Source organism: Pseudopodoces humilis, chromosome 7, assembly GCF_049639895.1.
Source record: "Pseudopodoces humilis isolate 2021_Gansu_Grassland_sample_001 chromosome 7, ASM4963989v1, whole genome shotgun sequence".
NCBI classification, from domain to species: Eukaryota; Metazoa; Chordata; class Aves; order Passeriformes; family Paridae; genus Pseudopodoces; species Pseudopodoces humilis.
Window position 1 is genome coordinate 15,838,350 of NC_142206.1, and position 24,665 is coordinate 15,863,014.

General features: G+C 46.5%; 1 protein-coding gene across 4 annotated transcripts in view; it reads right to left on the reverse strand.

Annotated features, from left to right (window-relative positions):
- The window catches only part of TSPAN32 (tetraspanin 32), a 31,004-nt gene extending 9,657 nt beyond the window's left edge, over window positions 1-21,347 (reverse strand). For all 4 annotated transcript variants that reach the window (XM_088057802.1, XM_005522336.3, XM_088057800.1 and 1 more), the window contains exons 1-4: window positions 21,157-21,347; window positions 19,010-19,124; window positions 17,620-17,717; window positions 10,830-10,904 (exon numbers count right to left, since the gene is read on the reverse strand). In XM_088057802.1, coding sequence (XP_087913928.1) covers window positions 10,830-10,904; window positions 17,620-17,717; window positions 19,010-19,124; window positions 21,157-21,222 — 354 coding nt within the window. In that variant the 5' untranslated portion in view covers window positions 21,223-21,347. The remainder of the gene's footprint in view (window positions 1-10,829; window positions 10,905-17,619; window positions 17,718-19,009; window positions 19,125-21,156) is intronic.
- Window positions 21,348-24,665: the final 3,318 nt, after the last annotated feature.

A 24,665-nucleotide genomic window follows, 5' to 3' on the forward strand; every position in this document is an offset into this window, starting at 1 on the left:
ATCTTTTGAGCTCCTCTGGTGGAGGAAGGAACAACAGAGCAGCAGGCTTCTTAACATAAGAAATTATTACCTTTTGAATATCCTGATCCCAGTCTAAGATGTAGGAATAAAAACTATTTTGTACCGTGACAACATACATACGTGTTTTGTTAAGGGAAACAGTGCTGCACACACAATATTTGTCTTTTCATATTTACCACGAGGGTCAGGATGCTGACCTTTCATCCAAAAGGCCTAAATTTGGATGACTTAAAAAGAAAAAAAAAAAAAAAAAAAAAAGAACAGGTTTCAAGCAAGTGCCTATGTTCAAGCAAGAGCTCAAAGGGTGAAAGCAATCCAGAAGTTTAGCTACTTTTTAAAGGGCTCCTGAAATCTGGGCCAGGAAATACTGGGAGAGGTAGCTGTTTGAAAGGTAAAAGTGGGTAGGAAAGAATGAACAAGATGCCCATAACAAAACAGTGGTTGAAAATTATTTCAGCTGCTGGAAACAATAATTGAAGAAACCACAAGCAGTCATCATTTCACAGCCAGCTCAACTACAGTGATGGAAATGATGATGGTAATCTCCAGGTATATAATGACTACTAAGGACTTCAACTGCACCATTTCTGAGATTGCTTGTGAGCTGACTTCTCAGTTACCTACAGATTTTTTTATTCTCATTTTATCAAGCAGCCTCCAAGAGCTGAAAACACAAGTCATGATATGGAAAATGTTTAATAGCAATAATTTCCTTTTAGAATGTGTGTCTGGGCAAGCCTAAGAGTACAATTTGCTGATTAGTCATTCTCAGCATTTCTATCTAGCAATTATATCTAGCATTTATATCCAGACATTATCTAAACAGGCTATTCAGATCCTAGTAAGGGAATGTCAAACTCTAAATTCATTTTTTAAAGAGTGAATTGCCTGCAGTTCTGCCACATCATCTTTCTGATTTTTGCTAGGATCATTTGATTTTGGAGGGAAAAACTGCTGTTTTCATACAATATAGTGGTCTGCTTTCAAAGACTACTGCAGACAGTTTTCTCATTTAAGTACTTCAGAGGTAGGTAGACAGCAGAAAATCTCAGTATTTATCACTGGCTGTTTCCTTCTTTGCAGAAGACTGTGCCCCAGAGCATACAAGAGGTCTGGTTTAATAAGAGAAGACACAGAAGAGCAAAACATCGCACTTAGCTGCCTGGGATGGAGTTATGTTTATACTCAGAGCTGCAGCCAAGCTCTGAAGCATGGGTCATGCACTGCAGCATCTATCCAGCCCAAAATACCATGCTCTCTCATGCATGCCTGATGATGTGAAAATTAAAACCTGAAAGTGTGAGGCAGTTACCAGGTGGTTTCATGACTTATTTGCAACATTGCTAGCTCCAGCAGAACTTTGTCCCCATATTTTCCATTGATCCAGCTCCTAACACAGTGAAGAGCTAGACTTCAGTATTGCTTTGTACTCAATTGCCATCCTCAACAGATTCCCATCACACATGCCCCTGGATGGGCAACTTTGAGTCCATTGCCTCAAGACAATTTTCTTTTCCTGTATCTAGTTGTTGGGGAAAAAATATAAAAAATAATCAGGGTGCTTTCTCTCATGTTTAATCAACAGGATGACTGTTCAGTTTGAGTGCTTACACTGATACTATTAAGAATATGCTTTAAGATAAAGAGATGTGCCCCATCACTTAAACAGTAATTAGCATGCAATGGGCAGATATGAGAGAATGGAGAAGACAAAGTCCATCTGTTTTTTTGAAAGGTCTTTCACTCCTCCCACACATAACAATCAAGTGGATTTTCCTGTCCCTAGTGACATGCTGTGATCCACTGGAGGAGTTCTGCTGGACAAAGCTCTCCCTTGGAGGCAGACTGAGCCTGCAGTGCTCATCAGTATGAAACACCAAGAGCTGAAGATAAAGCAACAGCTGGGCTCTGCTTAAGAAAAATCTCCAGCTTGAGTGATATGGAGGTCACACTTCACAGTAATTCTTTTCCTGGAAGAAGCTGGGTGAAATGTTCCAGCTCTGTATCAGGTAAATAATTGCTGCCTCCCACTTCTGTCTGCATTCCTTAATCAAATATTCATTTAGGCATGATACTGATGGGTTGCTGGATACAACAAATGGAAAATCACCACTGAAATTGATACAGCTGACTCCAACTGACTCAGTAAGTACCATTTTTTGCTGTAAGGAAAAGAAAAAAGGAATTTTGAGATTGTTTATAATCTCTAAATCCTTTATCCCCCAAGAAGCAGAATGTATGACTGCGGGAAGACTCTAAGCAATTAGAGTTCTTGCCCTTGGCTATTAAAACTGAAGCAAATTTCCACCTTACCTCCTTCAAGAGGAATACTGACATTTTTGACTTAGGTTATTTATCAGGATGATTTTTACCTGTAACTGGATTTGGAACAGAAAGATGAGATAAGGTCTGCTCTCAATTCCTGATGCCTTTGCAAGCCAAAGGTGCCAATGAATCCCAATCCTGCTGCCAGTGAATGCCTGTGTCTAGGCAACATGGAATTGTTTCTTAGGTGGAAACTAACGTGCACCTGTGCCAAGAACAATGGTCTGAGTCTTAGCAAACCACCTTTGCAACTGCTGTTGGGTAAAAATCGCTCTGCAAAGCTCGAGGAGAATACAGTGAAAGGAGATGTCAGGGTTGCCTCAAAGACAAACCCACCTTCCTCCTTTCCGATAAACAGGAACACTCTTGACACGGCAGAGGAAGAAGACAAGCATGGGAAGCAGGAGGAGGATCCTCCTCTCCTTGAGTCTTTGTGCCTTAGAGGAATCAAACAGAGCAGATGCAGCTCAGAAGAAACTGCAACCTCAGCACTTCATGTTTTCAGCATCACCAGGGAGGTCTGCTCACCAGCCTCACTCAGAAATGTCCCTCTAGAGGTGGCTACTGCAGACTCCCACACTCAGCTATGAACCGCAAGCTAGTCAGTTAAGAAGTGAAACTGGAATAAACTAGTGAACTCAGTCAAAACTCATCCTTGCTCTAGGAAGGAAAACACTTCTGCATTTTGCTGTCTCTGTCTTCCCTTTCCTCCCCAGTGTGCAGAAACACATGTGTTCATAGCGTGTCAAACAGGGGTGGAGACAGATGCAACACCTTGGGTTTGGGCAAAGCAATGATGCAACTGCAGTGAAACAGGAGAGAAAGCCACTCTGGGGGCATTGGCCAGGTTGCAGAGCAAGTCCCACCACATGGATTGAACACATGGTAAGATGAGCTTTCCCCATCCATGCTCGACCAAGCCTCATCTAGCAGAGTCATTGCAGCTTGCTGAATGTTTTTATCTCCTTCACTGCAGATCAGCTCCTCTCCTTTAGAGCCTTCCTCTAGTCATTCCCCAGATGCAGAAATACAGCCAGTGCTGCAATTCAGAGCAGCCTTTGATGTCTCCTGTGGAAAATGGCACAAGACAAGAAGGTGCTGCTCCCTGTCTGACTGACAGTGGTCACTGGAGACCACCGATGCCAGAAGATCCAGATGAGGCTTTTAGCCAGTTGGCTTTCACCTTCCCCCCCCAGATCTGTATATACATACAGATTTTGTATCTATACATACATGCATAAAAAAACTCCCAAGCCAAACCATATTTACTTCCTGCTACTTTCTGCCATATGCACAGCAGGAGACAGACCAAAAACTGCCGTGGGACAAAAAAATTCAGCAAAAGCTCTTTCTCTCCAGCCTCAGCGCTTCCATCCCATTCTTGCACAAAACACTTAAAACATGAGAAACTGCTGAGCTGTTACACCACTCACCTCCTCATTTCCCATCTCCACATCCCCAAAAGAGCAGCAGATTCTAGCTGTGTGTGTGCTATACATCCCCCTTGGCCCATGGGCAGAGGGACATCAGAGCCTCTTGCTCAGCCAAGCCATAAAACCCAGAGGCTACCTCTGTGCCACTCAGATGCAGCATCGCTCTGTGTCTGTGTCAGGGCACCAGATGATTTATAAGCAAGTGCAGAAAACCCAGGCAGGCAGTTAATCAACAGCAACAAGGATTTTTCCCCCTAAATCCTCCAGGTCTGTGGCTGCACATCTGTGAATTTCACCAGTATATCAAAGTCCTCTTGGGTTTTTTTGGATTAGCTTTTTTATGTTTGCTCTTTGTTTGTTGGCTTTTTTTTTTGTTTGTTTATAAAAACTTTAATATTTCAATTCATTTTTATAACAGAACTGTAAATTCAACAGGCTGCCAAGGGCCCACACTGACGCTTTTGCACTCCTTCTTTCAAAACACACAACCCACCAATTTGTGAACACCCTCTCCCCAATATTGTGGTCAAAAATCACCTCAGCCATCCCTGCGGCACTCGAAACCAGTGTCAGGCAAGGCTGCTTCCCAAGAGCAGCCCAGGAAGCACTGCACAACCCTGAAAACAGCTTATAAACCAGCGGTATCAGCAGCAGAGCCAGTCCCAGGGCAGCGCTGTCACCTCCGAGCGGGTGGTGGCTGTGCTGAGCATCCTACAGGAGCACGAAGGCTGGGTGTGCCGCAGCGGTGACAACCAGCAGAGTGGCCTCAGGTGACACGGCTGGCCCTGCTGGAGATGGCAGCTCCAGCTCTGCCACAGAAAGCGGCACAAACGGGGCCGCGTGGGTTCAGCGCCGGGGCAGCCATAAATTATAGAAGCCGTGAGTGCAAATGGCTGTGTGCAGGCTCAGACAAAGGAGAGCAGTGTCCCGCTGGAGGGAGTGGGCTGTCGCTGGGTGGTGAGAACATAAACACTGGGAAAGAGGCACACTATTTAAAAATGTTAAGGAAGAGGGAGGGGTTTCCCCCCATTTTTGTTTTTCCCATGGAGTTCAGAGACTGGGAAAAGCTCGGTGCTTTTAAAGGGATTGTGCCTCCTAGATTAACAGCAAGAGCGAGGAGCATGTCAGATAGTTCACAGCATTTTCACAGCAACATCAGTGATTTTTGTAAATGCTCTTGGAAGACCCCTGTGAGGGGGCTACAATCCTAAATCTCCTAAATCAAGGCCCAAAAAGAACCTACCTTCACACTTCAGGTCTGGTTTCAGAAAACATCTGAGCACAACTTCAGCTTGTGCTTAAGTCCCATTAAAATCTCTAGGATTCCAGCCCACATTTAAGCATTTAAGCCCCTGCAAGACTTTGCCCCAACACATACCACAGGCAGTGACAGCAGACACAAACACACCCTAATAAATTCACAGAGGAAGGACCTCTACAATCCCACTTAAGAAATTTACTGGGAAGTGATGGGCTGTTCCTTACATACCTGCAGAAATAAGATGCATGTGCTGGTTTTATGTACAGTAAGAGATGATTTCCCTCCTGGAGACCCAGGAAATGCTGCCTTTTTCTTTGCAAAGGTGCTGCTTGGGAGGGAAACCTACAGACAGAAGACCAGTGCTGGTTCCATATGCAGAGAAGGGAGGAGGGAAGCTCCTTTATTCAAGAGCAAGACACAGGTGTGGCAATGTTTGTTATTTAACAGCTGCAGCTGTTAATTCCAGAAGTGTACCCCAGGCTGGAATTTTCTAACAGGTTAGAAAATTACCATCAAAAGGTACCACCTTGTTTGCTAACAAAGCATGGAAGTCTCCATTTCCACTTCCCAACATGAGGAGGGGAGAACAGCCAAGTTGCTCTGAAGGAGGCAGAGAAAGGGTGCAGGAGAATTGGGATGCTTGTATTCATTCCCTTACCATAAAAAGCTAAATCCTTGTATTTATTGAAGTACAAGCAGTGCAGCTCAGAGGGCCTAATGCCTTTCCACTCATGTGGAGCCAAAAGTCACAGGTGAAACTTGTTTTGAAATCACCCAGCAACCTGAGAAACCACCTGATAATTAAGAGATCACCATATCATTGCAGCTAGTGCAAATCCAAGCAACCTCTTCATTCAGATGACATGGGGAATCAGGCCCTCACAGAAATATGGATAACTATTTGCACCAGTTTCAAATTCCTAAGTTGGTAGATTTTAATTTAATCTGTTTTATGCTTTTAATTAAATTTAATTTAATTTTAATTTAATTTAATTACGCTGCAATTAAAATGTTCATTCTGTTGTAAAACTCCTTTTATGTTGCAGCAATTTTAGTGTCACTGACACACCCTACCATCTTGGCTTATGGAGCCAGGGCCACAGAGTTGCTGGAACAACCTGCTCAGCTGCTGCAGTGAAAGGGAACAGCAGAAGGTGATGTGGAATAGAAACTCCTTTGGCCTCTTTCACAGCAGGGCCCAGAACATAACCCCAAACATCAGGGTCAGCAAGGCAAAGTGCCAGGTCCTGCACTTTGGTCAAGTGAGGTCAACAACCTCATGCAGCACTACGGGCTTACAGAACAGTACCTGGGAAGGGGCCCAGTGGAAAAGGACCTGGGGGTACTGACAATGAGCCAGCATGTGCCCAGGTGGCCAAGAAGGCCAAGGGCATCCTGGTTTGTATCAAAAATAGTGGCCAGCAGTGCTAGGGCAGTGATTGTCCCTCTGTACTTGGTGCTGCTGGGGCCACATCTCAATTCCTGTGTCCAGTTCTGGGTCACTCACTACAAGAAAGACATTGAAGTACTGGAGCATGTCCAGAGAAGGGCAACAGAGCTGGTGAAGGATCTGGAGAAGAAATCCAGTGAGATGGAGCTGGGGGTAGTTCAGCCTAGAGAAAAGGAGGCTCAGGGGAGACCTTATTGCTCTCTTCAACTACCTGAAAGGAGCTTATAGCATGGTGGGGGCTCGTCTCATCGCTTAGGTAACAAGCGACAGCATAAGAGCCTTAAACTATTCCAGGTTCAGGATGGACATCAAGAAGAATTTCTTCACTGAAGGGGTGGTCAGGCATTGGAATGGGCTGTGCAGGGAGGTGGTGGAGTCACCATCCCTGAAAGTGTTCAAGAAATCACTGGACATGGTACTAAGTGCTCTGGTCTAGCTGACCATCGAAAGTTGGATTCAATGATCTTAAGAGTCTTTTCCAACCTTATTGATTCTGTTTTTGTGTTGGTCAGTAAGGGTACCAAGTCTTCTCTATGGCAGTAGCAAGTACAGCTTTGCTCCAGCCTCTGCAGACAGGTTTGTAAAGCAGCAGTTAATGGGTGAGGAGAGAAAGGAAGCTGGGGAGCAGGAGGAGGAAGTAGCAGCCCTCTCCACCAGCTGTGCTAGATGTGGCGTGTCTCTCCTACATCCCTCTCTGCATTCCACATCCCGGCTCTTTTTGGCCATGCTGTGAATGACAGAGGGACCTCACTTAGACAGCAGTTTGTGGGAAAGGAACTGCCATAAAAATAACTTTGGAAAACAAGACTCAGCTCTTCAGCTTCAGGAACCAGGACTTCCCAATGTGGCCGAAAACCTCATGATTTCTGTGGTTACCACAGCAGTTCCAGCAAAGATCTTGCACAGAGGTCTTCCCAGCCCCTCTGCACTCCCATGCACGTCAGTCTCTCATTCTCTTTGATTGCATCACTGTCCTTCCTCAGACAGGATTGCAACACTTCCCTACCAAGAACACATCTCCCACCGAGAGGAGGAACAATTGGGATGCAACAAAAAAAAGCATGATAAATCTCAGGTTCATGACTGCTGCATGTCTGGCATACATCACTTTAAGAAAACAGACTATGGTGACATTGAGTCCATCTGGAATGCGGATAACTTGAAATTAAAACATTCAACATCTGTCTAAAAGAATTTGTCCAGAAGCTACAGAAGGTCATGAAAGCAGAAAAGAATGGGAAAGGAGAAGATTAATTTTGTTTACGGTGCCCAGGTCTGAGAATATAAAATATTTACAAGTAATTCTTCTTTTCTCCCAGCCCAGCTTCTCTGTAGGAGGTATTGTAAAAAAGACCCTGAAAGAGCCACACAGGCAAAAAGAGCATCTCGTTTTCATCATGTTCAAACAACATTTCCACCTACTGTCTCTTGATAATAACCATGAAAACAATTTTTCAACCGAGTATTGGGGTTTAGTGTTTCAGATGATTTTCTGTAAGAGGAGTCTGCTTTATGAAGAAAATGTAGATTTCTTTTTTTTACCAACAGGAATAAACCACTGAAGCATCTGCCATGGATTAGTGCAGGGGAGACCTCCCATCCCCAGCTTCCAAAGGGAGGGGAGGACTGTTTTCAGTGCTGCCTGTGTTCAGCACCTTGCCAGAAGGGAGGAACTACTGACACCAGCTCCCAGCTGGCATCTCCAAAATGAACAGCCTAATTTTATGTCTAGCATTCCACTGGAAAGTCAATGTATTTTTCATGGGGAAAACTGAAATTTTTGTTCTAGCCATGAATGTCCTCGATGCTCTTAGTGATTCAGGCACGTGTAATGGCCATATTCATCCATATTCAGTTTTACATCCTCAGTTCCGTTCCTTTCTCGATAGCTGTGCACCTCCTATCAGGCTTACAAGACACCCACCCACTTGGCTGGGTTTGATTTCCACCCCCCACCAGATTACCACAATTAACTATTTTTGAGAGTACTGACATGCAGTAGGCAGCAGAGGACACCTGCTTGAATTTGGTTCTTTATTTTGAGAAAGACAAGCAAACAAACAGCACTATAATGAGACTTCAGAAGTCCTCTCCCTACTTCATTCAATTTTATCTATCACTGTACTGTGCTCCTGTCCTGGAGGGGCAGACATATCTGCATTTCTTTCCATCACCTGTATTTTTCTTTCATATCTGCATTTCTCTCTCTAGTGAGACAGGTTACTTTTCAGTCAAAACTAAATTTCCATATGTTCTGTAAGTGACACTTCTAATTAAATCTTGCTCATTTGAATTCTCTGCTTTTCCTTGGATTTTAGGAAGCAGAGAAACACAAGATGGTTTCTTATGGTATTTTTTTTCTGTTGTCAGGAACACTGTTGGTTTTCTTTGCCCAGAAAGTCGGCCTTTTACAAAACCCCCTAATTTTGCCTAGCGGAAGCTGTTTTGCTTACAGAAACCAAACCAATTACCAAAGCTAACCATAACCATGGGTGCCTTTGTGGGCAGGGCACTCGGAGCAAAGAAAACCTATGAAAATAATTTGAAGTAAAAACAGATGAAGTGATTAAGAAATATACAAGGCACATCCCTGTATTACATAACCCAAAATACAACCTTTTTCTTGCAGTCTTTTTATGCTCTACACCATGTATGTGGATTAACAGTAGAACTAAACAGTCTATTTAGAAAACACAATTTCACAATGCCAACCAGACAGTTTCTGGTGCCATTTCTCCTGACACAGCCTTTGCTTCAATCTACAATTTAACATCTGCAGAAGAAGGAGGAAAGTGTGCTCCCTTCGGTTATGAAAACCAAATTATTTCCATATTAAACTGATAGTGGGAATGTAATAAATGCTAATAGTTTTGCCTGAAAAATAAGAAAAAAAAAAAAAAAAAGAGGCTGTGGAAAGACTTTTTTTTTTATGGATATCTCAGTTCTGATTGAATCTCCTATAGCCCAGTTAAGTGTGCAGGGAAAAGATGCTGTTGTGCCATCAGAACTCACTCCATTTCCAAAGCAGTTGGACAAATTCACAGAGGAAAAACCCACGGAGAACATGAAAGGCAAAGGCACCAGCAGGTGCCACCAGCAGACACCTGGGCCACAAGCTGCTGGCATCTGAAAAAGCATTGCTTTGTGCTTGCTGGGTTTTTATGCTGCTACTTTGGCTAACAGCAGGTCAGCCAAAAATCTCCTTGGCCAACAGCTCCTACCTTGGCCAACAACTTCAGCCTGGTCCAGTGTAGCCACCGGCACATTTCAAAGGATTTTCAACTACTGTGGGTACTGGCCAGCTCTGGAAAAACTTTCTAGAGAATCAGGACCTTATCCCTCACCTTAACCTTGACTCCCGCTTTCAGAAGGACTGGGTTTTAATTTATGCACAGGATGCTGAACCATTACAGGACAGGGCTCCTTGTGCCTGCAAAAGCAATTGCCACAGTCCTAGTATGGACTGAGTCTCTGGAACTTGGATGGAGTTGTGCTCCTCCATCACAGAAAGAAATCTCAAGGCTAACCTTCTGACACTTCAGACTGGTCTTTGATCACCCTCTATATATGTAACCCTGAAAAGATGAGCTGGCAGTATCAATCCCTAATTCACTGGGATGATGTTTGACATTACATTAAATTTTGTATTCTTTAGGGGCAGGGATGCAAAAAGGGGAATAAAGATGGACTTACTCAGCACCATGCATTTCCTATACCACCCATCTACCACTGGGCTAACAATTCAAACCCCAACTTTCTTCCAAATTCAGCCTCCTATAATCTTCTCTTTCTGGTTCAGCATGATAGTGACCCAAAACACCATTTTTCACTCTTGTGTTTTTCATGTACCACTACTGCATGTTAATCAACACCTCTCCTGGGTGTTTGTCCTGGCCACTGTCAGGAGAGCAACCTGCCACTGCCTTCAAATAGAGGCTCCCAATTGATGTTAGCAGGAATTAGAACCAGCTGGAAATGACTTTGTAAAAGTCATGCATCTCATTTAAAACAAAACAAAACAAAACGAAGCAAACATCCCCTAAGGAAAAAAAAAATCCAAAGCTAAGGAGACTTGAATTTTGTTTTGCCTTCAGCACAAAGCATTTTCCCTGCATGAGGTTTTCCACGGGCATCTCCCTTCAGATGATCCCACTGAAGAGGCAGCTGATGAAGGTGACCCTGTTCTTCCAAAGGACGGATGCAACAGAGCATGGATCTGATAGACCTCAATATGGATGGCTTAATTAACACCAGATGTCCCTTTTATGGGAGAAATAGTTGCTAGCAAAAAAAATCTCTGATGAGATGCTGGTGGTATTTCCTAGGAGCCAACACTTACCTCCGTGCTGTGTGTGTATCTCCAGCAGGCAGCTGGGATCAATCCACAAAAGGCCAAAGCAAAACAGAAAAATCCCTGAGGATAAAGAGGAAAAATACCAAGAGTTACAGCCTAGGGAGAAAAATACCCATTTGCAAACACAACCAGGACATATTTAATATGCTTCTTTGAGCAAGTTTCATTAAAGTTTAAACATCGCCTCCTTTAATATTCCTCATAATGTCAGTTACCTAAAAGAAATTAGATGGACAATAATGTGGTTCTCCATCAGGAGCCCTCAAATTACACTGTGGCAAATTGAAGAGTTTGACCAAAAGACCAGGCAGCTTCCTGCAGTGCAGTTATTCTATTCTGCCCAATTTCCTCTTGGACAAAGAAAAGGAGGTAAAAAACATTACATTTACAGTATGCTTCCCTTCTGCTGCAGGACTGTGGTCCAGAATAGCATCTCCTTACTCATGGGATTCAACCCCCGGCATTTAAAACTTGGCTATTGGCATCAAAGAGGGGAAAACCCACATGAATAGTCCATAAAGAAGCAAATAACTAGGATAGAGATAGAAATCAACCTGCTCTGGAAGAGGAGCTGGACTTATCCTATGAGCAAGGTGGCAGCTGCACAGCCAAGCTGCCTTCCTTAGATCAGCACCATCCTAGTTAGACAACAGGATGACACAAATCTAATCAAGGGCAGAAACTGACCCTGAAATGTCTAAACAGTAACAACAATGCAGGACATGGCTTGACTTTTGTCTTCTTCCCTAGGCTTGCAGAGCTGGAAGTTACATGTTTTGTGTTTTTATTTGAACAAATCTGGACCAAAAAACCCACACACCCTGATATAAAAAGCACTCGCCTGCTGTGACAGCTGGACCAAATGATCACATTAAAAAGAAAAAAGGAAGGGAAAAGTGCCTGTAAAGCGTTTGAAGGCTAAATGGGCTCGTCCAACAGGGATCCACATCTTAGTCTTGGAATGACAAAAGATGATGAATAAGCATCGGTTGAAATTAATGCCCTTACAAGTTTTTCCATGCAACTGTGCCTCTTTCAACACAACACTATGCAGGAAACTTACCCAGATGACTGCACCTTATTTTGATTTCTAACTTTTTTCTATGACTGTTTTCATTGTATTATATAGCTGAAATAACTTGAAAAAAGTTTAAATCTTTCATGACATTTTACCAAATTCAAGCTTAAGAGAGGAAGAAGAACATTATATCTTTTAAGCAATTTCTTTTGTGAAGCAGAACTGGTAGAAGCAGTTTCAAAAAATAAAAGCTCCAAACTCATGCATAAGCAGCAAGAAAGGAAAATATGTTACTTCAAGTCCTGGAAATGAAAGTGAATGTGCCAGTAAAACCCTTTTTCTGGCTCTTGTCCATCTGCTCTGTTTCTCTGCCCTGCCTAGGGACTTTGCTCCTGGAACAAGACTGCCACTGGTATTCACCGCTTTTTTTGGGGGCTGCCTTGTTTCAGGCTCTGCATCAGACACTAGGGAAAACCCTGGTACAGCTCTTACGAAAAACCTTAAATAATGTATGTCCACTCTCTCCTTTCATTTACTTTTTTGGCAGCTGCCTGGCCATATAGCTGATGAGATCACTGGTTGCCTTGCTAGGAGCTAAAATGAGATTACCCAAGACCCTAAAGAAGATGAGAGGAAAAGTCTGATCAAACACTGACATGACAAGGTAGTTAAAAGTCAGGAAGATGTGAAAGAGCTCACAGGGCAAGATATCTCAGACCAAAACCCAGCTGGAGTGGGGGGTTCAACCCTGCACAAACTGGAAGGAGGAGGTGAAGTTACACAGGCATGTCAGGTTGCTCCTCAATAGGACCACACCCTGCATTTTGCACTGCCTCCAACTTCCGCACCAAATAAACAGCATTTTCACCAAAATCAAGTTCAAATAGAAGAACATTAAAAAAAAAAAGAAAGTCAGGTAGAAAAACCAGCACTGATAGCAGTGTGACCACTCTTCTTTCTGCATATCATTCCATTAAAGTTATAATTCAGGTGACCCACCATGAACCCAGAGAGCATGAACAGCAGGATGCCAGTGACAACCCTGATTTCTCCCCCTGTGCTCTCCCTTCCTACCCCCACCAGCTCCAGCACTTACATCTCTCTGGGGCCAAAACCCCCAGCAGACAAAAATCCTCCTTCTCATCTTCCCTTCCTCAGCTCCACCCCACATCTCAGTCCTTCAGCATCAGCTCTCCCTTTATTTCTGTCTGGTTTCTCTGGGAATACCAAGAATTGCCTTTGGAAAGCTCCCCCTCCATCCAGCCGGTGCACAGCAATTACATGGCTTCGAGAACAGCTTATAAATGAATTATAGCCTGCTTTTTCCCTTCCCAGCCAAGAGGCTTTTGGAAGAGCAACTTTCTAATTACATTAGAAGACATTTGGAGGAAAAAAGAAAAAGGCAATGTGCAGTTTGCATACAAAATGTGGAAGGGTTGAGGCTGGTTCACCATCTCCCAGACCCTTGGAGCTCCTCGGAGCCAGCCACAGGCTGCTGCCTGTTCCCTTTGCAAGAGCCACATCAGCCCCGTGGAGAGCTGTCACCAGGCAGACATCAATTACTCTTTTATGAATGACCTTGCTTCCATCCTTGCTGCAAGGAACAGTTTCTCTTTTGACAGACTTGGCAGAATCCGCAGGAACAGCACCCTGTTGTGTTAGCTGGTGTTTCTTTTAATTCACCTTTCTGATGCTCCCCCTTTGGTGAAGGGGGCCTGCTTTGGATGAGGGAGGTATGCTTTAACTCAGACTGTGCTCTCTAGCTGTGTTTTGCCAAACTCCCACACTTCCAGGGAAGGAGCTGACCTCTGCTCTGCTCTGCTCCAGCTGCTTTTTGGTGCTGCTGTGGTCATTGCAAAGGCCAGCTCCCTGACAGACCACAGAGCCCGTGGGCAAGGAAAGGGGGGAAAACTTCAGGTGGCATCCATCAGGTTGTGTCCCTCCCTGCCTGACCCAGTTCATCTAAAAGCACACAACGTGTTTGCCCTTCCACAGAGCTAACACGAGTCAGTGACATCAGTCCCAAAGAGGAACCTGTCCTCAGCACCAGCTCTGCCACTGGCACACAGACACATCACTCAGAATTGCACCATGCGGGAGAGCACAGGAGGCAGCTTAAATTAGAAAGGAAGATGCTGAAGTGTGCTGCAGTGATATTAAGAACCCTCTACACGCTGGCCTACACCTGGGTATAATAAAGCAAACAGCTCTGTGTGCTGGCCCTACTAGCTCATCAATCTTGATGAAAAACTGGGTTATATTGGGCATTCACTGAGGCTTTTTCCACTGGATTTTTTTGGAACATCTGCTCCATCCTGAACACAAATTTTCCTCTATACTAGTCGGGTTTTAGACTGTAAAATTCAGATGGGAGAATTTCAGCTGGGATATTATGGTCGGCATGTTGCTCCCTGTTTTTTCTTTCCCTTTTTCTGTCTGACCAGGTAAAAGCACATGATGCTTTAAACCTCACCAGTACCAGAGTCTTTCCTTTGGGCAAACAGCACTAAGAAAACAGCTGTTTTTCTTCCTTTTCCTCCCCTTCAATAGCGACATGGCCTCCAGGGGCTCTGAGAGCTGTGGGATATTTACATTGAGGACTGACTGCATGATGGGCCATAGATCACCAGAAAGCATAGTTTGCCTGGGCTGGAAGAGACTCAATAAGCTTGTTGCTATTCTCCCTGTTCAAGAGGAGCTTTAGGTGTAAAATTTCTGATTTTTAGAACATAATTTTTTATCCTTAAGTTCTCAATTACTTTCTTGGAACCAGCTTCCTCATAAGCAGCACCGGATGCACAGTGGCATCTGTCTGGTCTCATGATGCTGCTAATGCAGCTAGAAGACAATCTCCTGAGACCTGTGTGCTTAAACAAGTTTGACCTGTCCTGGTTTCTAACCACTGTGCACCCATTACTGTTTTTAGAACAGCAGCAGTAAGGCCTGCAAAGACTTCTTCTCTGTAGACACACAAACCTCCAGGCAGCATGACAATATATAATCCAAACAGACAAAAGATGCTCCTGTAAACCAAATCTGCATCCTTGTCAGCTTTTCTCCAGAGTGGCTGGCTTACCAAGTGAGATTGTGGTGGACCAGCCACATTGATGCAAACATCCCCCACACATGGCTGGGTTTCCTGGACAGCCACAGATGTCAGGCAAATAGTCTGTTGTTTTCCCTCTTTGATTAAAGAGTGAATTAAATGGTCTTCTAAATAAGACACACTCTATGCAGGGAGGAAAAGTCCTTTAAAATCAATAGCAGGGGAAGATGAAATATTCTCTCTATTGCAGAAGGAGGAAAAAAGCTCCAAGCAGCAGGGCTGATCACTGCTGTGAGCTACAGCACAGCAGGGATCAGCAGGGCTTGACAACACACTGACCAGTTTTGGAGCCCCACAGGGCCAAACCCCACTCCTGCCTGCGAATACACCTCGCTGCAGCCGTCAGGGCTGGCTCTCCCTGCTTTTGCTTCCTGCTGGCAAATCAAAGACTAAATGTGTGCCTTGGGAGTAGGAACTGGGGGAAAACAAGCAGCGAGCTGCCCTTTGGTGGAAGACACGGCTGGGAGGGGAGGGGGCAATTCATAGGAATAGGCAAAGGCCGTGTGATTTAAGACGCCGATGAACTCCTTGAACGACTTGGAGCCGAGAACACCCTTGCTAGTGGCCAGCTCTTGAGTGTCTCGCAGGGTTCCTGTTAATTCCTGAGGGCTGGGGCCGTGCCGCCACCCGGCAAGGGTCAGTGAGGCTGCTCCCGCTGCGCGGCACCTCCTGGGGCGGGCGGGGAGCGGGGAGCGGAGCCCGGGGAGCGGAGCCGAGCCCGGGGAGCGGGGCCCGGGGAGCGGGGAGCGGAGCCCGGAGAGTGGAGCCGAGCCCGGGGAGCGGGGCCCGGGGCCCGGGGAGCGGAGCCCGGGGAGCGGGGCCCGGGGAGCGGGGCCCGGGGAGCGGAGCCGGGGGAGCGAAGGGCGGCGCTGGAGCGGCCCCACGCGGCTGCCGCCGGCCTTCCCGCCTCCGACCCCACGGACCGGCACGGAGGCGGCGGAAAAGGAGCTTCAAGGCAGCCAAGAGACATCCCGTTATCCCTTCCGAGAGCGGCGTGCGATGAAGCTTCGTCGCCACAGCGGCGGGGAAGGCACCTCGCACCTTTCCTCTGCTCCCCGCAAGGCAGCGATACCGTGAGCTCCCTACAAACGTGCCATCAGGGGCCCAAAATGCAGGCGGCCACATCCCCTAGAGGACCCCAACTGTGGGAGCTAAAGACAAGCCAACAGGATGCACTAGGAGCCACAAAAATAAATAGCCACTTTGAGGGGTCTGCCAGCCAGAAGTTGCTTTGGCAGGCAGAATTTGGCTGTGATGCCCCAAACCAGCCAGGCTGGCGGAGGTGATGGGTGGCTGGAGGAAAGGATCACCCAGGTTACGACGGGAAAGGAGAGCAGCAGCACGCGGCCCTTGGACAGTGCTCTTTGCACAGCAGCTCTGGGGTTCACTCAGTATGTGTTGGTGCTCTTTAACAATTGCTTCAGGAAATGGTGAGTACGTTAATAGCCTGTTCTATGGAGTGGCATGCCCCAAACTATACCAAAGAGTAAGGCAACAAATAAATATTATAGAGAAGTTTTGACTGTATTTTCAGGCAGCCATGACATTCTCCACTGATCTGTACATACCTGTCTGTTGGTTTAGATGTGGTAATTGCAGGCACACATTAAAGACACCGTCAGCAGAAGAGAGGGGTGTTACACATATTCTGCTTAATTCATGGGCCCTTAATTCAGGCCCCTTTGGGAATCTCAAACAGAGAAAGGAAGATGGTGTATTGAGAAGGTGAAAACATTAATTTTAGTGGCTGCTTTGCACTGAATTTTCTGGTATCAGCTTCTCATTTCTGCCATCAGTATAATTCCCCCAATTACACAGATTAAATAAATCTTTTTAAAGTTAGTGTATGACAGCAATGCAATTATTTTATATTAAGCAAGATTTCATGCTCAACAACCTACCTGTTAACTCCTGCCATTCCCATGGGAAAACACGCAGTGAGCGGCACTTTACCACTCATCCCTCCAGCTCCAAGGCTGGAAGCTGCTCTGTGCAGGCTAAGCCCTGCATGCAGGCTCTGTTTTGAAATGGAACTTAGCTCACAGTGCAGTTTACTACTGTCAGCATGGTCCAGGCCCAAACAGGCTGATGGAGAAGAGAAAGGGGGAATTTCAACTCTTACGCTACTTCTCAACCTTCTCCTTGTAGGCTGAAATTCAGGGTCCTGCCCAAATCCTCCATGCCCGCTGCTGTGCTTTGTATGGATGTTTGCAGTGAGGTAGGAAAAAGAGGGGCTAATTTTGCTATCACAAGTTGGGGGAAGCATGTGAGACTCAAAATCACACTGCTAAGGTTTCCCCACACAAATCATGTTTTGACTTGATGAGGAGAAAAAAAAATACCCTGGGAATTGTCATCATTGTAGTTGCTTGGCAGATAAACACCTTCCCTCTGAATGCTGCTTACACAGGACCTTGGCAAAAGAAACTAGGCACAGAATGATGCAATCCTCAGCCTGAAGAGCTCTGCAAGGTCACGCTTTTTCAAAACTGTCCCCTTGCAGCACAAGGTGGAACAACAGGACCTCCTTCCCCAGGCGTGCATTCTCCCAGCCATAAGGCAACGCAGCCCCCAGCACTGCACGTTGTGGGGGCCAGCCCCCGGTGACAAAAAGCCCCTCCCAGCCAGTCCCTGCAGGTGTGGGTACGCACCATGGCGGTGAGGCACTGCGATTCCCGCACCGTGGCGGCGGAGCTCAGCAGGGCTGCCAGGATCAGCGTCATGCTCAGGCAGATCCCAAAGTAGAAAGCTGGAAGGAAGACAGACATGGGAGTTGTGGTGAGATGCCAGAGGCCTAGTCTGATGCTTCACCCTGAGAAGGGCCAAAAACTGCATTTTGGGGAGCTGGCCCCAAAGGGCCAGGCTGCAGAACTGAAATTTTTCTGTAATTAATTCAATACCCCCATCTGTGTATGCTTTGCTATCTGTGTCTGGCAGGGCTGCAAGCTTCTGAGTGGTTCCCACAGCTCCAGCAGAGTGAAGCAGCCTAAGATGGTGTTAGTCCACCCAACAGACCAGAAGCTGCCAATTACTTCAGCATTCTGATAAGGATCCCGCCCCCCAAATGGGGGTGCTGGTGCAGCAGCTGTCCCACAGCCTCTATCGGGACTCCAGCACTGCTAATCTGGTGCAACACTCACCCTCTGGTTTCCCCCTGGCTCAGGCAGGATCACAGCCAGTTCCCCGGGGCAGGGCTGAGGGACCACAGCGCTGAAAAGGGTTTTGCTAGCCTAACCATGCAGAGGTAATGCTTGCAAACAAAGCAAGTGGAAGTGTTGCTGGAGATGGGTGGCTGGGGTGGGGGAGCCTGCAAGGCTGCAGGCAGTGCTAATATATATGTGTAGGAACAGGGAAAGAATGTACCTTAGCCTTGGACTAACATAGGTTTTACACCTGCCTTGTTAAACTGAAATTGAGAACCAGGGTCTTGGAGACCTTTGAGAGGTCCTCCTTTGAGAGGATATGAGCGTGTTTAAGCCCAGAGTGCAGCTCAGGAGAAGCAGCAGATGCAAGTGCAGCAGTGGTGAGGAAGGTATTTTAGTATCCGGGCTAACTTTACTCCAGCCTTGTACCTGAAACTCATTTTATACTTCTCCCTTGTGAAAGCAAGAATACCACACATTTCCTCAGAAAAGCTCGAGGTGCTGCCAAGCATTTCTCCTCCCAGCCTCAATTTCCTATGTTCTGCTTCAATTCCTGTAACTCCTGTGCTTCCAGTCTTCTGCCAGTGCCAGTGCACTTTAAGTGACTGGGAACCTCCTCCTGAGCTCTCACCATAGCACAGGGGCCCGAGAATAGAGAAACACATGCAAATATAGAAGCACATGAGCACCCCGTGCACCCACAGCATCCTTTGGTTATAGGCATGCAGGTCTGATATGGGGAAAGAAAGTGCCTGAGGGACTGTTAGTCCTGATGCATCCTCCAAAACCCAGCTCCTTCCTCCTCTTGAGATACACCTGAATTTTCTTCTATTGCTTTAAGGAATTTTGAAGCTCTGGGTATCACCAAAGGTTTCACTGGGATGTGACCACAACATACCTGTGTGGTGGATGGCCCTGTAGGCATTGCTGTCCAGGGAGATGTTGCTGATGAGGGTGAAACGGAGCCCATAGTGGGTGACTGTGCTCAGTGTGGCAATGGAGAGCCCCAGCAGCTGGAAAAGAAGGGTTTCAGGAAGGGATTTGCAAGGCAGCAGCTCTTGCTGGGTATACGCAAAGGTTTGAGGTATACCTGGATACTCCTGAGCCCCATGCAAATGCAGACAGCCTCATCATCCAGAGACCACCACATGTACCCCAAAATGCACATAAAAGACAAACCCCAGATACTTAAAAATACTAAAACTGGCTTTCTCTCTTGCATAATGAATGCATGTAACACTGTCCAGCCCACAATCTCTTGGCTAGTGTCTATGGATTAAATTCCCATCACATGAAGAAAACTGAGAGGATTTACGTTCTTGCAGCACACCTGTGCAGTGCCACCCCACTCTGCAGACTCTGCATGTGTGGCTGTGAGGGCTTGCCAGCTTCAAGAGGGGTTTTGAGCAGGTGTGAAGTTCTCTGCTTTGCAATACCAGTGTCATTGCCTGCTGTCAGCTCTGTTTCCTATGGTAGAGTGCAAAGATCTGAGTCCTGTACTACTGTAAGCTGTCTGTGGTGGTTTCTGTCTCTGCAAGGTTTTGCTGTTCAGTCTGTTTCTGTCCCTCCCCTGAGAGTCCCAGTATGCCTAAGCCATGGGGTAACCACTTGAACATCACCTCTCCAGCTGATGGAGAGGGAAAATTTCTGATGGCACCTGGCTCTAGGGCTGGCCTCCTTGCAGCATGACTGGTGGCAGAGCTGTGACAAAGGCACCAGCAGCAAAACCAGCTCCAAATCTAGTGTAATGATCCTAGAAAACACAAAATGTAAGCCTACTCCTAGCTCCAAAGATAAGGTTTCATCATTTTGTGCCTTTACAATATGAAAACACAAGGCAGCTATACCTGTGTCAAACGTGACAGTGCAATCTCAACATAATCCCCACTGTGTGACATTTTCTAATAGCTTTTGCTGGAGGCTTATGGTCTCAGAGACTAAATCCATCCAAACCGTAGCACTTTGTCTAACCTAATTTGTGGCACCTTCTGATCTTTCAGACCGTGCATCACTGCGTATCTTGACTCACGCCCAGCAAAATATGAAGTGCAACATCAGTTAGCTCAGATTTCTGAGAAACACCAGTCTAAAATCCTCCCAACAGCAAGAATGTGATTCTAACCATCGACAGCGGCTGTGCCTTAATGTCTCCTCTAAACGTGCTTGGTACCAATCTTCCTTTCATTTCCTCCAAGTGGCATATTCTGTTATTGGGAAGAGAGAGACACCTTACAGCCACTGCAGTCTTGGAATGTTGACATTTGGAAAAACTACAAACTTCTTTCGTGGCCCAAAATAAGGTATTACCTTTTAATTACACTCTTAGCAAGCCACCAACCCTCTTTGAGCTAAATACAGATAATTGTTATTGCTGTTGTTACAATTATTATTATTAAGCTGGCAAGATTTGATGAAGTGAAAATGCAACAAGAACATACAAGTCAAAGCATCCATGAGAAGTGTTCTCTAGTTTCCACCATTTCCCATCAGCTCTAACAGCAGATGTCCATAAACTCCCCTTAAATTTGCTTCAAAAGTTAACAAAAAGAGTCCCTGGAATTGATTCCCCTTTGCAGTGGCGATCCACAGGTTTCTCACACACACTTCCACCAAAGTCTCGCAGTTTCATATCCTCACTGATCCCACCTGCAGTCGACCACCCTCCCAGCAGCAAGTGTGACTGCAGCATGGCCATCCTCTCTCTTTTGCTCCAAGGAGACAGGAGCAAATACCTTTTTTGCTGAGAACTACCCATTCTGCCAGCAGCGACCTTCTCTTTCTCCTTGGAGGCAGCTGCTGAGTTGTGAAAGAGCTGCAGTGGTGTCACAGCCCTGAGAAACCAGAAGTCTGTCAGAGGAGGGGGGGCGATGCTGGTGGCCAGCGATAACCGCCCATGGTGCAATGATAACTCAGGCAGTTGGCTGTGCTTGCCCTCCACCCGCCAAAAACAGAACGTGGGAAAACGATCCCCTCTCAGAGCGGGGATGGGAAAGGCAACAGCTCACCTCAGTTCTGCAGACATCCCCCCCAAACCTGCCTGCTCACCATGACACAGAGGCTGGTCACCAGCAGCTGGCACTTGGTGGTCCTCATGCCGCACCTCAGTCCCATGGCAGCTTGTCCCCAGAGAAAGCTGGCAGTTGGTCCCTCCAGCTCTTGATAAAGCCTGGGTTTCCACCAAAGGGAGGCATGGCCACAGCGGGGCCTCTCAGGAAGTGGAGTCCCCACCACGTGCTGATGCACCTCCTCCTGCCTGATTATTAAATCCTCTTTAGGGCAGTCACCTTCTGCACAGGCTCTCAGTCAGCTGCTGTCAGCTCCTGCACAGCCAGCTGGGAAAGAAGGAAAGGCATACAGAAAAACAACCTTTCATAGAGTTTAGAGCAAAACTCCTTTAAAAAAAAAATTAAACTGTTCAGTCAAGAGTCAGTGTCAAAATATCCTGATTTTGACTTCCACTGGGATACAATTTTGCTTAATAAACATTGTTGGCAACATTTTTTTATAATCTGCATAAATTATATTTTCTGAAAACGTCTAGGAAAACATTAAAAAAAACACAACAACAAAAAACCTATTGTTTAACAAAGAGATTAAACTCTCTCCCCAGACAGATCTCTGTAAAAGCCTTCTCTCCCCATGTAAAACCACATGGCAATAACCTTTGGCTGAGCTTCTATTAGAACTTGCATTTGCAGATAAGGGAAAAAAACACATTTGGTAGTGCTTAACTCAGGAAAAATGGCTATATGAACATATAACCCCCTGCTCAGGAGACCCTCACGGTCCATGGACATTTTAACTCTTCCTTTCCCTTCTCTTAGCACTGAAGACTCCATGGACCCACGGCCACAGAAGACTCAGGTAATTCCTGGTATTCAAAACCAGCTGCTCCCTGAATGCATATTTCTTAAATCACAAAGAAGCCTCAAGAATTATCTGGCCAAAGTGAGCCTGAATGACTGAGTGGTGGTGTTCTCCACCAGACTGGTGGAGAACAGGTGAAGCAGACTAATGAAAAATAACTGCACTCCCCCCAGGTGGCAAGCAAAGGGAGTAAAAAAGTAAAACCATCCCACAACAGTAACTGCAGTAACAGGAAGATGACAAAGAAGGAGGAGGAGAGGAGTGAAAAAGGAAGGAAGATGCATATTGCAAAGCAAAGAGAAAAGAGAGTTGCACAAAGCCATGAGCACAGGGAAAATCATGTCATGGTTTTCTGACTACATCACTAGCTTTCTTGTAAGCTTTCCTGCAGATCATCTTGGCTGCAGCCTCCTGAGACACCAGTGAGAGCTGCCACAGCCAGTGCTAAAAACAAGTGTCCCCGAGGCTCAGCAGTCCTGCCCTCATGCCCAGGATGAGACACTGAGGTACCCATGTGCAGACAGAGACTTTCCTCCTCTGGCCACCAGCTGGGATAGACAGCAGGGCAGGAGGACAGTGGGGAGAGGACAACAGGCTGGTGAGGCAGCTGATGCCAATTTCAGGAGCAGGACCCCCGGGAACAGACCAGGTGGGGAAAATGCCCTGTAAGACACTGTCAGAGTTAGGATTGCATCAGAATTCAGAAATGTGGGCATCCCATCACTTCTGGTACTAGAGGACAGACGGGGGTGTTGTCACCTGCATTTTCAAGGAGAGGGATCCCTGGTACAAAGACAACGGAGCTGGCCCACCGGTGGAGTTACAGGTTAAATATGGAAGGGCTGAAAGAAAGCATGAGCCCAGCTCTGTAACACCAAGCCGCGTCAGCCCAGCCACGACCGACAGCCACCAAGCCGTGTCACCTGGCCTGAGCACACCCGGAGCCTGTTTCACAGCGGCGGACAGGGAAAATAACATGGAGCCCATCTCCGTTTCCCCCTAGATCCCATTTCCTTCCCCAGTCCTAAACACCTGCCGCCGCAGAGACCTGTGCCAAGCCAAGTCTCACACTAGAGGTCCCCACAGGCCAGCAGAACCCTTTCCCGAAGGGCGGGATGATCGACGTGGGCTCTCTGAAGGGCATTTCCCTCCCCAGTTCCATAAAAGTCTCCTCCGTTCCTGTAGAAACCTCACACCTCACCTCAGGTCCACCTGAGAGGTCCCAAAATCGTCATCTACGTGCCTTGCAAGGGCTGCTAGTCTCCCCACGAAATATGTCCTACCTCCTTTGTCTCCAGCCATAAAAACGGGTACCTTCACTGACTCACGGAGCTCTGAAAGCAGGTCTGTAACTTCTAACACCTGTGTTTAAACGGCTCCTTCCTCTGTTTTGGCTGAAAATTACTATTCCTGAGTAGCTTGACCATATCTTCTGATGCTTCTCCCACCTGCAGTGCTTGGTGCCTCACCTTTGTGCCCACTCTGTCCGCCAAGTGCTCTGCCTGCTGGGCTCAGGGGTGGAGGGATTTTCTGCTGTTTCTCTTTCCTCTTTCTTACCCTCTATCCCATACAGGTATGCCTTGAAAGGTTCCTGTTTGGAGCACAGCATATGTGGATTTCTAACATTACAAAAATAACAAAAGCAAAAGGAGTTGCTGCCTCACGCTCAAAAGCCAAAAGGAAAGTCACTGCCTCACCCAAAAGAAAGCAGGAGCATCAGTAGAGCTGGGATATTAAGATGTTGGGCTGTGATTAAGGAAGGCATATTTGGCACATGGAAGGGCACTGCTGAAGGGAGAACAGGGGGCTCTGTGCTCATTTTACCTGTGCCCATCAGCAAGGCAATCTGTGAAACACTTCACCTTCTGTGGGATTAAACTTTCTCTGGGTGCCCTGCTGTTGGCACACACCTTCCTCAGCAGGCAGCTACCTGTCTGCCCAGAAAGCACTGGTGAGAAGCAGGGTATCCCCTCAGCCTCAGCCCAGTGGGAAAAGAGGCAGGGCTGGTGGCATGCTGGGGAACCACCCTCACAGCCAGCATGTGGGCTGGATGGCAGCTAGGTTTTTCCAGCAAGACTCAGCCTCCTGCCCACCCTGGCAGGTTCATCAATTGGTTCCTTTTCCAAGAGCACAACTTATCACTCCCAAAAGCTGTGCAAAAACCACAGGTGACCACAGCTCCTGCCTGTGGCTTCCTACCTTATCTCTGGTTATCAGTTGGAGCAGGGACAGATGGTAGTGAGCCTGAAAATACCCCAGGGAGCACAAGTGCTCTCTTTCTAGCCTTGTGGCAGCTTGCTGATTTCTGTTATGAAAATATACCTCAGCATCCCCAGCTGCATGGGTCTCAGAGGGAAGTGATACCTCATCCAGAAGGGGAGGATTGATTTTAAAAAGGGAACAAAGCCAGATCATATTTTTTTGCAAAGCTATAAACCCCCAACCCTCTTCTGAGCCGGAGGGAAACAACGCCCACTCTGTCAGAGGGATGTTCTGAAAGAGCTGAGGGATTTGATGTGTTAATGCTGCATGGGGTGAACTTGGGACACTAAACACAAATGGAGGAGAAGAGGTTAAATTTGTGCTGGTGCTTTCTTGACATCCACTTTTCTGGCTCTCACTCTGTCAGTGCAGCCACCAGTGATGGAACAGCAGCACCCCAGCCTCAGCTGTTTGAACTCTGTTGA